The sequence below is a fragment of the Ptychodera flava genome, chromosome 16 (assembly GCF_041260155.1).
Source record: "Ptychodera flava strain L36383 chromosome 16, AS_Pfla_20210202, whole genome shotgun sequence".
NCBI lineage: Eukaryota > Metazoa > Hemichordata > Enteropneusta > Ptychoderidae > Ptychodera > Ptychodera flava.
Window position 1 is genome coordinate 4,610,706 of NC_091943.1, and position 14,774 is coordinate 4,625,479.

The 14,774-nt window shown below is 38.2% G+C and overlaps 1 protein-coding gene across 4 annotated transcripts; it reads right to left on the bottom strand.

The window, feature by feature from the left end:
• Positions 1–30: 30 nt before the first annotated feature.
• LOC139152579 (nmrA-like family domain-containing protein 1) lies at positions 31–14,563 on the bottom strand. 4 transcript variants are annotated; one of them, XM_070725812.1, is made up of 6 exons: positions 14,342–14,563; positions 9,988–10,133; positions 8,408–8,535; positions 3,340–3,583; positions 2,577–2,770; positions 31–1,732 (listed from the first exon to the last, which is right to left on the bottom strand). In XM_070725812.1, exons 2-6 carry the CDS (start codon positions 10,130–10,132, stop codon positions 1,544–1,546), a joined length of 900 nt encoding a protein of 299 aa, XP_070581913.1. In that variant the 5' UTR covers position 10,133; positions 14,342–14,563; the 3' UTR covers positions 31–1,543. The 4 variants fall into 4 exon arrangements, with proteins under 4 accessions (XP_070581913.1, XP_070581910.1, XP_070581911.1 ...); XM_070725809.1 differs by lacking the exon at positions 14,342–14,563 and adding an exon at positions 13,203–13,380 and having other exon boundaries at positions 162–1,732; positions 9,988–10,167; XM_070725810.1 differs by having other exon boundaries at positions 654–1,732; positions 9,988–10,167; positions 14,342–14,559.
• Positions 14,564–14,774: the final 211 nt, after the last annotated feature.

Consider the following 14,774-nt stretch of genomic DNA (forward strand, 5'->3'; position numbering starts at 1 on the left):
GAACAAAAGCTGACCCTTGCTGATGAGAAATTCAAGAAAATAAACTTTTATTGGTTAGAAACCATTCTCCTTTCACAGTTTTCAATGACTTTGTGTTCTTTCCATACAGGACCTGCAGATTACAAGACTTCAAATACAGATGCATATTGCAGCCAATTTTAGCTGTGGCTTTTAATTGGTATAAAGACTTCATTGAAATTGTAAAATCGTGATTGACATCTTAATTACATTTGCGTTTTGAAATTCTTTGTAGCCAAGTTTACTTAGGGTCGTCAGATGACCCCATTGTGACCTTACATCCTTTGGTTAATGTGTAATTCTACTGGTTGGACAGTCAGTCATACATGTACAATTCAAACTGTGGCTTCAATCGCTCAATTTCCTCTGCTTACAAGTTGAATGTTAAATGATAGCATAGTGCAAAAAAAACAACAAAACCAAAAACAGGACGTAAGGTCAAGCTGAGGTCAAGAAAGCACGCAGAAGTCAAGGAAATGGCTTGGAATTACAGCACAGGCCAACTAATGGTTTGGATTCAAAGATACGCTATGGTCCACTTTCCTTTTAGCAGGATTAAATTCTCAAAATGTTAAAAAGTTAGCAGACTGTTGGCTTATCTATGCCTTAACTGCACAAAATTAAACAATATAAGTGAAGTTGAGGAAGTTTTTTAAATTTTATTTAAAGGATAAGTAATAGGAGCTTATTCTCAATTACAGGCTCCAAAGAATATATAACATACATATAATTACACACAATTAATAAAAAATTGAATGTTTGAAATCTATCTTGAATAAAGATAATACCGCTTTCAAAATACTGTATAAATCTGTCGAAAAAGTTAACAGGAGAACCAAATGTTATTAGCATGCCATTATAAGTGCGAAGCGCACATGAAATCAAGGAGTGTTTAAGAACACACAAAATATAGATATCCGTACATGTAAGCTCATACTATACATCTGCGCATCACATTCATAGATATCACTGATACTGTACACTGTGAGCATTATAAACACAGAGAAACCCATACTGAAAATCTGAGCATCACATACAAAGATAAGCCCATACATGGACAAAAATGAAAACATTTCTCCATAGTAGATTACTATAAACAAATACTTGATCACTGTGTGACTAAACAATTAAGCTATTCTAATTTGTTATGATATGAAGCTGTACAAAGTTTTGTATTTGATAGAAAACTTCACTGATTTTCTAGTACTGAATAATAGCAGCTAGCTTTGATTTGATGATCAAACCCACCAACAGACAACTTCAACTCTTGTCCTGCCAAGTTAATGTCAAAATCATGTCAAGTTCGTTTCAGACCAGTGAGACCTAACAGGTCCCATACCTAGATAATGTATATTGGATTTTCATTGACCAAACCTGCTACAATATACCATGTCAAATTGTTGATTTGGATCAATGCTGCTTTTTACTGACTTTGAAGTCTGACAGGATTAAGATCCAAGCTGTGTATGAATAGTACTGAAATAGACGATGTTAGTGAAATTTTTATTCTTTAAAATTGGGCCTTCTATTTGAAAACTTTTTCCAAGTCATCCTTGTTGGCAACGACCCACTGTTCAAACGTCTGCGTGTTTGGGTCCAGTCTTCTGGTCAGTTCTAGGTCTCGGGTAAATTTGCCGGTTTGGAAATACTCAAACATGACAGCCAACTCTTCAGCTCCTTGGAATCCCCTCTTAGAAAATTCATCTGGTGTTTCCTGTAAAAGGAAAGTCATAAAGTATCAAAAAGTTGGAACGACTTCTAAGCAAACATAAAATTTCAATTGACTTGTATCGTACAACAACTTTTTTCAGTCAACCAATCAAGAATCAAGTTGGAAACTACATCTTGCTACTTCTCTCATCTTACACTCAGACATGTATTGGCAATAAATGCTGTGTACATATCCCATGATTCATTCTGATTCTCATCCGTCAATGGTGTTGCAACAACTCTCCAATTCACAGATGTTGAATAGAAAATGTTGAATTTTCAAGTCTACGAAATTTAAGTTACATAGCAAATGGCAAAGCATAGACCCTCGAGGGTCTATGGGCAAAGTAAGCAAGGATAATATAATTACTAAAATGGAGTGTTCATAACATTGTTTTTCCACTAATAACAGAAAGTTAGCTCATCAAACTACATCACCAAGAAATCAAAGCAAACTCAATGTGGAAAGAATCTAAAAGTAGGTTTCAAGACAGATATCTTGTGTGACAAATGGTATAAGGGACCGTTCAGTTTTTATGGTGGAGAGGGGATCTTAATTTTTGAAATCAAAGAAGGGGGAGGAGGACATTTTTACAGCCACTATGTAGGGTGGGGTACCCAAGTTCAAAGATATTATATCTAGAAAATAGTTTTCTTGGCCTCGACTAACAGAATGACCTTGCCTTAGTAATTCATATTGCAACCACATTTCAGTATTACAGACATGCATGCACACCTTGTATTTTGTTGTTAATTTCTCTTTTCTATGTCATGACCTTTGAGCCATTATTATAAGTATCATTTGCTAACATAGAAATATTCTTGTTGAATATCCTTTCGTTACTCACTGTCGAAGCTTTGAAGATCCATTGTGGGAAGTGTTTGGATAAAATCTGGGCACACTCTGGTGTTGATAACCTGTCTCCGGAAATGCCGATCGTTTTTCCAATGAACTCCGATGGTTCGTCAAAGATAGCAGTGATGGCAGTTCCGGCCCCTGCTGCACTGATCCAATCATATGTAGCATCTCCAGTGGGCATGTCTGCATTCAAATAAAAAATGTCATCTCAGTATGGATTCACATTCATGATTAGTTGATTTGATTCAGAAGAGGTTACAATACAACGTCAAAGTAGTATGGTAGTTTTACCATTGAATACACAGGAAACACAGATATTTGTACAACATGATCGATAGCTGGCTAATAAAGGGCTAGAACCTGTAACTTTTACCTGTAACTTTTGACAATTTTGTTTTACTATCTTTGTTTTAACGATTTCATTTTACTATCTTTGTTTAAATGTAAACTACAGTTTCTTGTTCTTATTCCTTAAGCATGTTGAGATACACAGCACTTGTAGGCCTAAATTCATATAGAAATGAAAACTGTAGCTGAAACTTTTACGCTGATGGTGAATACAAACTGAAATTGTACGTTCACATCTGGTAGAGATATCCTGACAATGGGTATTGACTTCATCTTGAAAAGATTGACACAGGCAATAGCCCAAAATAAACTCTTCCAAGTATGCCAAATCTAGCAGACCATTTTTTCATATGACCTAAGTTTCATTTTTTTTTTAAGAAATGAGATTTGAATCATGCACTGACCGATCACACGAGTTCCATCAGCCATTTTAAGGATGATGAATTGTTCTCTGATGATGGTCTCCATAAACTCTGCGTACCTGACACAAGTGACAGGTAAACCCACTTCAATCATGTAGTCTTCAACTCTTCCTTTGGCATCAAAATGTCCACACGGTTTTCCAAATTCTTCCACAACTTTTTCAAGACTGCTATATATGAAATGTTTCACACCGACACTTTTTGCAGCATCAGCCATGACCTTGCCCTGTAAATAAATTCTAAAAAGCGTCAACAACCATATGGTCCCATCTGATCAGTAAATTTGCTACAGAAAATACAGAAGCCATTAGACAGGCAATTTCATCAAATGAAGATATTTTGGCTAAAACCGAGCAACGTGGATCATAGAAATTACACACGTTCACATTTCACAAATATTTACTTAAATCAGAATGACATCACCGCATGCCATCAACAAATGAAAAGTATTCGACAGATACTTTGGGAAAGTTACTTCATTAAAAGTTGGGAATGTTAACCCTCAAAATTTACCTAACTGTACAAAAATGTACCAAAATTTCATCAAAATAAAGTACGTCCTCTACAGGCACATACATCACAAATTTCAAAGGTGTGTGTTACAAGTACTTTTGGAGGAAATGGTTTCTCAAACACAGGAATAATAAACTCCCCATTGCCCCCTCTTCCCACCACAAAACTCTTCAGTCCCTGCTCCCCACAACAAATGTTCCTCACTGCCCTTTCATCAACATACGGTTTTGTCTAGACTGAAAGATTCGTCACTCGCGGGCGCTCTATACGCTCAAAGAGAGCGTGCTCGAGCAATAGATCTTTCAGTCTGGGTTTTGTCCTTCCTACTAAATATATCTTTCAGGTTCATAATGACTTCTAAGTATTTTTTCTTTGGACTGGAAAATCTCATTCACAGTAGACTTTGATTAGCAACATAATTTCCTACTTGCAGGTTTTGCTACCTCGAACAAGTTGATAAAGTGTTGATTATTGGTCGGTTAGAAAAGTACAAAGTTGAATTTGCCTGCAGATTTACCGACAATAAGTTTGCCGCTGTTCATTTTTCAAGCCACCCACTGTGAAATAAATTAAAACAAGGCAGTATTGCTGAAGGCAATGAGTACTTGGGCCGTGATAGAGTAATTTTGAGGACAATATTTACTACTATTCAAATATGGTCTTGAATTTCCTCCTGTCAATTAGGCATTCAATTAACTTGTTATTAAACGAAGCAATGGCATGACAACGGCAAAATATGTCTAGCAACTTTTGTGGAGTTTGAGGCAGGGGTTCTTTATTTATAGTGGAAATTGCTTAAACTCCTTAAATATTCAAATTACAGCAAATTTCTTTTGTTCTCGATGGTAGATGTCTAATATTTAGATGGGCATATTTAGATTTCTACCCTATAGTTATCTCTATATACCAAAAATCGGACATCCAGCTCTATTGGCTTGCTCAAAATTAGATATGCACATAATTAATGAGGTACAATATGTGGTGTCATAAGGTGTCCCATCATACCAAATATGAAGGGTGTAGCACTTGTGGTTACTGAGTTGTGGACAAATATATATATTTGAGGTCAAAGGTCATTGAGGTCTCGTGACATTTTGTCAAAATAATTGTATTGCTAAGTTATTCCTATACACCAAAAATCAGACCTCTAGCTCTATTGGCTCGCTCAAAATTAGATATGCGCATAATTAATGAGGTACAATATGTGGTGTCATAAGGTGTCTTATCATACCAAATATGAAGGATGTAGCACTTGTGGTTACTGAGTTGTGGACAAATATATATTTAAGGTCAAAGGTCATTGAGGTCACGTCACATTTTGTCATAATAATTGTGTTGCTAAGTTTTGCTAAGTTATTCGTATATACCAAAAATCAGACCTCTAGCTCTATTGGCTCGCTCAAAATAAGATATGCGCATAATTAATGAGGTACAATATATGGTGTCATAAGGTGTCCTATCATACCAAATATGAAGGGTGTAGCACTTGTGGTTACTGAGTTGTGGACAAATATGTATATTTGAGGTCAAAGGTCATTGAGGTCACGTGACGTTTTGTCAAACAAATTATATTGTTAACTTATCCCTATATACCAAAAATCAGACCTCTAGCTCTATTGGCTCGCTCAAAATTAGATATGCGCATAATTAATGAGGTACAATATGTGGCGTCATAAGGTGTCCCATCATACCAAATATGAAAGGTTTAGCACTTGTGGTTACTAAGTTATGGACAATAATGTATATTTGAGGTCAAAGGTCACCAAGGTCACATGATATTTTGTCAAAATGTCTGAGATATCTGCGTGAACTGATGGACTCACGGATGGATATGACCCAATCTATAAGCCCCCTGGACTTTATCCGTGGGGACAAAAAAATGTGTCACTGCATCCTTTAGGCAATATGAATACGATGAGAAACTAAATTTTTATTTTTCTTGGCCTTATACATAGGAGTCTATGGAGAACTGCCTTATACATGGGAGTCTATGGAGGTGTAAACTAAAAAGTCCTCTAACACGGCCAAATTCGATCGCATTGTGAAACAAATCGACGTGCATCTGTATGGGGTTGGGTACTATTCTTGTGCAAAGTTTGAAAGAAATTGACCAGGGCATGTCTGAGATATCTGCGTGAACGGACGGACGGACGGACTGACATGACCAAACCTATAACTCCCCCAGGACTTCGTCCGTGGGCACTAAAAACAACGCAACAGTTATTACAGCTACACCGGCGGTAGGTTCATATCCAGAGCCCCGTACGGTCTGCCGCCGTCGCTTGAAAACAATCTCATAAACCTGGCCATATGGGCAACTGTGTATGGGCAGCTGGATGCTTGACTTCCCGGAGAAGGAAGGCGAGCTGTCACGTTCAAGCTCAGGATTATTTGTCGATCAAATTTCAGTAAATTTACCTTACCTGGATGAAATTTTGTCTCTAGGCTGAAATTTCGCCGAAGTTTGACAAAATTGCATCGATTTTTCAGGTTTATATCCGACATTTTTGAGTTTTGAGTGCAGATATAAAAAATAAGTTTTGAGGCAACATGGCTGCGACCCCATGTTGACCCCTAGCCCCGCGTACGATGCTATGTGCTACAGCTAACGCACAGCATCGTACGCAGGGCTAGCGAGAGAGTTGCCGACATCGAGGGTTATTTACGAGAAGTGAATAAAAGACTGTCATTTTTGGAAGCGATCGAGTAGCTGAGGTAGGCTGGGATACGACTTGGGCCCAAGAACGCTGAATTTCGGCAGTAATTTGGCTTTTTACGTCAAGTCCCAAAATGGATTTGAAGTCACCGACCCTACGTACGGGTCTTTGCAGGGCTGTGGTGAGCGGGGCGATTAGCTGTAGCGGAACACACAGCATCGTACGCAGGGCTAGTTGACCCCAAGTGAAAATGTGTTCGCGATCAAATCTTCCTATATTTTTTTCAGAATTTTCGACGAAATCATTGCTTCTTAAATCTTTTGTAAAATATAAGATACTAAAATAAAAATGCGATGTGCCATGTCTCCAGATTTCTAAAATATCGTTCGTTGACCGTTCGACGGAATACTCATTTCGCAAACTTGTGACGCAGTTGAAATTCAATACTCTAGACATCCTCCAAATTATCCACCCATTAGCGTTAGAGTTCAGCTCGCTTAGAGTATCAGAACATTCTTCGGCCTTCGTTTAGATCGACCCTAATCTCTCCCATTTAGGAAATAAATGCACAAGCTACCTTGACAAAACTTCGTGCACCATCCGGGACCAAACGCACTACAAATCTGTCTTGACGTCATCATCTCCTTACATGGTAATCGGCATACCGTATTTTTTAGCAAAGGAGACACAGAATACGTCGGAGTATTCAGTTTCAAAACGTATTACATTGTGTGATGTTGTCAAAAAAAGGTAATGTTACTGCAGTGGTATAAATTACAAAACACAAAAGTTCAAATCAGTTTATTTTGGACTGGCTTTACCCAACATTTCATATTGTTTCTTATGCCAGATTTGACCACGTGCTTACTGGCGACCCCTTTACATGCAAATTTTGTGTCAAATGGTGTGTTCTCCTCGAAAAACAAACGTACGATTTCTATATGAAGGAGGCGAAATTTGCCCTCAAAACTCGAAACCACCCCTTTATGGGGTGTACCTAGCTATTTTGAACGAGCTTCTCGAATCTGCAGCTCTATTTCGAAATGATGGTCTGGTTTTCTCAGCTCAAGGATAAGTGTTCTCCATCGCTGTGGGCATTACTATTCTCAACTGGGGGTACAGTTTCCAGTCGTAATGGTTTTCATTGTGTCCGGGATATAAAACCTTTCCTTTTCACAATTTTACTTTTATTAACACTAGTCCATATCTTGTCAGCAATTAAACATGTTTCAAGTTTAAATGTTAAATTCTGGTCTCGAGCCCTCTTGTACAACCAAACTGAAATTACCCCTCCCACTTTGGCTCGTCCAGTGGGTGTAGCAAGGGTCGTGCCATCGACTAGGAAACGGAGGGTGCATTAATTGTTGCATTTCGATGCACATTTTGATTATATTCAAAAGATTTTGTGGCAAAAACTCAGATAGAGAAGCATTAATATTCACATCTCACTTATTCAAGACTGGCTGAGAGCAGCACTTCCATTCAGTTAACAGCATTACGCCATTTATTATGCCAAGAAAGATGAAGCCAAGACATTTTGCCCTCCCTGGTCTCAGCCAGAAATGGTTATACCTTACAGTTTTTTCCCACGGAATGAAAACAAATGTACTTGGGCTGAGGCCCAAGTACAACAAAATTGTCCCCGCCCACTAACATAAAACAGCTGCCTTCTTCCTACCTTACTGAGAGAAAAATATCTGCCCTCCTGCAAGGCAACGGCAAGACTGAAATTATGATCCTCCTCTAAGGGGAGTGTAGAGAGCGCCCTCAAGCGACAGATCTTTCAGTCTTGGCAACTGCTTGCAAACACCTGTTTTCACCAACAGCTTCCATTGGCTGCCCCTGACAATACACAATATTTCATGAAAGAAGCAAATTACCTGCATGAATTCCCTCTGTTCATCTACGTATTCAAAATAATTTGTAACACCAAAGACACCATAACTGCCTAACATTGCTGCTTTAACACTGTCTTCATTGTCTAAGTCGCCTTTGACAACCTCAACTCCTAGAAGACATGAAGTGATACACATTGCATTAGGGACTGTCTAAGATTGTCGCATAAGCTCAAAAAACGAAATTCCTTTGTTTACATCAAAACCCACTCCCACTCCCCCTAAATGAAAGTTCAAAAAAATCGCTTTTTGAACTTATGCGACAATCTGAAAAGGTCCCTTAATATTATTTCCTTCCTTCGGTAGCACATCATTTAAAAGAAAAACTAGTCCAAATCTTATTGGCTCCTTAGCTTGACCATAGTCTTCTTAATCTGTTCACCCCTAATTCCCGATAAAAGGTCCACAATCAGTATTGATAACCATGGATTTGGGCCAACAATGTTGGTGAAAAAGATAAAAAAGAAAACTTGAAATTCAATCGTAGAACACATTTCTAAGTGTAACTTTTCATTAAGGGTTATTACAATGGTGATATGCTTAGTATACAAACTTGATTTTCTTATGATTTTGATTTCTTACGCTGTCAAAATTAAGTGGTAGTGTATCTTGCTCTATATACATTGTACTGGGATATATGTGTCAAATGTGATGTTGCAACGTGGTCAAAATAGACGAGTGGAGATGACACAAAGCTTGCACTCCACAGACAAAATTGTCTGAAAAATTTCATATTAATTAACACAAAATGTAACCCCAGGAACATATCAGTCAAAATGTAAAATTAATTTTAAAAGCAGTTTCAGAGAAACTCCTAAACTTTTTACCAAAAATTGCGCACATTGCCCCTACAAATTTACATATCTAAACAACACCATGTTTGTAAAAGCCCTTAATGAGGACTCTAACCATTAGAAAGCTACAAATCATTTGAAAGCCAAATTTTGGAGAAGATAACATTTTTGAAAAAAAATGTGAAACTTTTCAAATATATGCATATTCAAACTTCATGAACCTCCATCCCTAAAAAATGACTTTTTGCTTTTTGTGAAAATCCGAGATAGTCCTGTACATTCTTGGATGAAATCACAGGGCCTCATAAGTGGCTATTTAAGTCAATATTACAGCGTTTTTCTTTCTTTTTTCAATGTTACAAATAAACCAGCTGAAGAGCACAACACTTGAATGTGTAGCTGTCTTTTGTGTAGCTTGTATTAGCATGTATAGTGCGTCCTCGTAAATGTGCACGTGACCTTTAGTTCCGTGACCTCTAGCCATGCCTACTTCCTGTCCTCACTATGCTTACTGTACAGTAAAAACAGCGACGTCTGTAAGTGGCCGGCCATATGGCGAGGAAGTAGGCATGGCTAGAGGTCACGGAAAGGTCGCATTTACATATGATCACATTCCCCATTTAGGGCGCACTATACATGCTAATACAAGCTACAAGTGTTGTACTCTTCAGCTGGTTTATTTGTAACATTGAAAAGAAAGAACGCTGTAATATTGACTTAAATAGCCACTTATGAGGCCCTGTGATGAAATCTGTGGTTGTTGATATTTACCAAGTTCCTTCAATGCCTTTGCTTTTTTACTTTTTGGATGTCTTGTAACTGCCCTGACTTGATATCTTGGATCTTTTAAAAGAGCCCTGACTACAGATCCTCCCTGCAGACCTGTTGCTCCAAACACTGTGATTATCTTTGCCATCCTAAAATATTTCCAAAGTTCAGATTATTATTGACCTGTAAAAAATGAAAACATAATATGATAACATCTTGTTATTGGCAATTTCATATTAAGATAGTCTGTGCCTCAAAAGTGACGGAATCAGTAAACTTTTGCCTAAAATTTCCCAAAGGAAATTTCAGCCATTTTCTTGCAATATCAAGAATAACAAGCAATCTAATGGCTGATATAGCTTTGCTGTGTTATGTAGAAAATAACTATTTGTGACACATGTGTTGATGAAGAAGGTAGAAATCTTTGGTTGCTCATTTCAGGGTGGTCTGACAAAAAATTGCAAAAATAGCTGCAAAAATACACAATTGAAGATTTCATCGTAATTTGAATATATCACATTAAGAGCATCCCTAAGAGCCTGAAAATTTCCCTTTTTTCCCACTGGTCCCAGGACCAGTGACCCGTTTTTTTTCACTGGTCCCATGATAAAATCCACTGGTCCTCAAAAATTTGCATAACAATACGAGAATGATTCATTTCTCGTACTCATGTTATATATGCATTTCTATCAGATTTGCTTGGGATTTACATACAGCAAAAACTGTCAATCTTTGTAATATAGACACTCTGCATAAACATTTACTTGGTAGACTTCTCAAGTTCTGGTACACACACTTAACATTTTATTTTTACTATAGCTATAAAGTTCATTTTATAATTGCCCAGCGATTGATTCTTTTCCATTTAAAATGCTAAAAAAAGGTTGAAAACACCAAATATCTGAGAAGAACTTTTTCCTTTGATATCAATAGCAAATTGCCATAAAGCTGTTTTGAAGCTAGGCGGTTCTTGTTAAGGTCAGCTACAATCGAACTAGGGGGTCTTGACTATATAAGGAAGTCAGCATGGTGACCTCCTAAACTCTGAAGCTTGCTTGCTACGGACGATCGGAAACTTATAATGAGACTCCTTCCAGAGAAATTTACTGCAAAATACTACTTTGATAGACAGAGATATAATATTTTCACACAATTTTGGGGTTGCTGATATTTTTAGGTGAGACTACGGTCTGGTTTTTGCCACGTTACATTTTACATGTAAGATGAGTTCATGGCCCAGTGGACGCACATCGCCTTGCTCATATCATGAATCCCTCGAATCGTACAGAGTAACTGATTTTGTAGCTAGAAGACGTAGTCTCGCAATGGACTCTTGGTGTCAGTGAAATTCTAGCCTGATTTTAGTGCGTCCCAGTTACTCCCGTATTTTGGGGGACGTACCGGTAGTTTCCAATTTTGCGTCAAAAGACACAAGAACACAATCTTGGAAAAACACTGGAAACTCCCTTGCGAAGTAAATTGACTCCCGTTTCTACTGGTCCGCGGACTTTTAAGGGGTAATTTTATACTGGTCCGGGATAAAAAATCACTGGTCCGGGACCTCGGACCAGCGTAATTTTCTGGCCCTGCATCCCTAAGAGCATACCAACCAAAGGTATCAGACAAGTAGTTTTTTGAGAAACAAATTTTGACCAAAAATTGCAAAAATTCCCCCAAAAATACAAAATTGCAGATTTCATCATTATTTCCATCATAAATAAGATAACCCCTGGGAACCTGTATACCAAATATTAAAGCTGCAGACTAGTGGTTTTGGGAAATAAATTTTTGACCAAAAATGACAAAAATTGCCTTAAATATACAAATTTGCATATTTCTACACAATTTGAATACATCTGAAATAGGTTATTCCTAGGGACCTATATCCCAAATATCTCAGTTGTCTGACCAGCAGTTTTGAAGATTTTTGAAGATTTTTTGACCATAAATGACAAATATTGCCTTAAAAATACAAATTTGCATATTTCTGCACAATTTGATCAAATCTGATGAAAGTCATCCCTGGGGACCTGTAATCCAAATATTAAAGGAATCCGACTGGCTGCTTTGAAGAAGCAGCTTGTTGGAATGTAAAAAGTTTGCCGGACATCGAATGACAGATACTGGAAGACAGACGACATGACGGACAACGGACGCCGCCACACATCCACCAATAACTTAAATTTTCTCAAATCTAAGATAGCGAAAACCTTGTAATTCGAAGAGCTTCAAAATCTGAAAAGTTGCCTTGGTGGGGTACATCAAAAAAGTATTGTAAAAATTTATGAGAGACTATATTTGTCCCAAAGGCACACATGGATGATTTCAGGGGCTAGGGGCACCTGCATCCTCACAAATTCAAGGTAGAATTCAAGGTGGAATTCTGCGTTATATCCCAGCTTTGATAAGTACAGCCAGCAACCACAATTACAACCCTTTTCTCACTTGATTTTATTGTACGTCACGTTTCACCCCTATGGAAAGAAGCACTGAATCCCTTTCAAGAAATAAAGTTAACCAAAAGAAAGTACTCTGCAAACATTAACGAGGTATTATATATAAAAATGTTTGCACGTTTGCCTTGCAATAAACAAGAGTGAAATTTGGTGAATATAATTATTTTCTAATTTGCTCATTTGATCTGAGCATTAAATCCGTGCCATTGTCAACTGGTGTCTAATCCTAATTTCAGACCATAGTCACTGGTGGCTCAATACATGCTGAGGACCTCCGAGGACTGCTGTAAACATTAGAATGTGTCTTTCGATTGTTTACAGCAGCTCGCACCGTATATCGAACCCACTATAGACGAACTGTGATCGAACCACAAGCGACTGTATTCCAAACAGCCTTTTGTGGGTCACTTAATTGTACCATACTGTTACTTACCGTGTACTTTTGTCCAGAACCTGTAGTTTTGGGATACAAACTTTTTGGGGTATATCATGCCAAAACTACAAAGTTCTAGACGACATAATTACCGACTCTGTATTAATTAACCTGTCAAGAATCATCCCATATATTATACAAAACGTGCAATGTTGGAGAATGTGGAGGCAGCGTGTGACAAAGTGTCTGTGGACAAAGACTTATACAGTGAACCATAGCTGCAGTCAGCTCAATTGCATTGGGATTTGGGTCAGATGGCAAAACCAGCCCGTCCGACCCAAAAATACCCAGGCAAAACCTCAAGCTAAGTAAGTGAACCATAGCCCTACCATTTTCTGTTCCTCTGTTGTCTGCGTTATGTTGTGTTCATCCGCAGGCCCCGTTCTGAGAGTGACCCTGATAATCCATGTTGGGAAGGGCTTTGGGTCACTCACGGCATGACAAAATTCAGCCGCACAAAACAAACCAAACAAAACTTGGCGAGTCCCAAAACCCGGACCGAGACGAGTCGAGACGAGACCATAATGACCCCTCAGGCCAAGCGTTGTAAATACATCATATATACAACACTACAGTAAGCTTGCAGTTTATTGATAGTGTCAAAGATTGATGCACAAAGCAAGATATAGCACAATCAACGATTGGAACAACTGAAAAAAGATTTGTTGAGGTTTTTCAACTTGAGTACAAGGCGAGCTTGAAACATGCGAACTGCGTCGGCATTTTGGCTTATAAGCGATAAGCGCCAGATTCAGATTCTACTATGATATCTACTGTGAATTCAAAATAGGTAACCTTGTGTTAGAAACATACATACAGGAGATTTAAGTAATCATTTTTTAGAAATTAGATTCACCATTTATAAACACATTAAAGGAAAGTAAACTGAGAGCTCATATGTTTAATTTTAATACAGTGGCTGCACCATTTTTCTGCATTACCGATAGTACATTCATGTATGTTATGTGTGCGGAATTTGAGGCAGCCTCAGATTAAGATTCAGATTCGGAGGGCTATGTAACCACTGACTAGAATGTACGAAAATGAACAAGCATAAGTCGATGGTAGGAGTGGGATATCACTTCTTTGACTAACTAAGACAGAAGTGGAACAACGTCCTTTTTCCCGTGGCATTGATACAGATGCTGCCTATGTGCAAAAAACCATAACTTTTCTATCAGTAGGATAGGAGGTCTTTTGGTCTCGTCTCGACTCGTCTCGGTCCGGGTTTTGGGACTCGCCAACAAAACTTCGTGGGCCTAAAGACAAAAAGCCTGGGTATTTGGGTAAGACGGCAAAACCAGACCATCCGTCCCAAATACCCTGGCAAAAACTCGCTGCAGCTATAATTACATTTGGCTGCAGTACAGTAGTAGCCCGAGGTTTTGCCTGGGTATTTGGGTCGGACGGCAAACGACCCAAATACCTAGGCAAAACCTCGAGCTACTATAATTACATTGTGCAGTACCTTGGTCAAAAGCTTAGTCAACATTGGTCAAAGGTTATATGAAGCTTGGCGCCGAAGCTCAGTACAATGTAGTTGTGTGATTAAGCGTCTCGACCAATCAGATCGCTGTATTTGCACCATCAATATACTGGTATGATATAATCAGATAATATCATATATCGCGAGTTATGATACGTACTGCTTTTCGGTCAATAAACGCCAAACGCCATTACGGATTTACCCTAGCCTGATTGGTTGAAAATACGAACAGACCTCCCAACTCACTTAAAAAGTGATCGCTAGGTCAATCCCTATGTCAGGTTCTGAACGTACACATTTTCATATCCCACATCAAGGTTCTTAGTTTGCATGCCCATGATATAGTCAATTAACCTTGAGGATCTTGGTTTCTATTTGCAAAATATGGTCAACATTATCATTATTAATCATTATT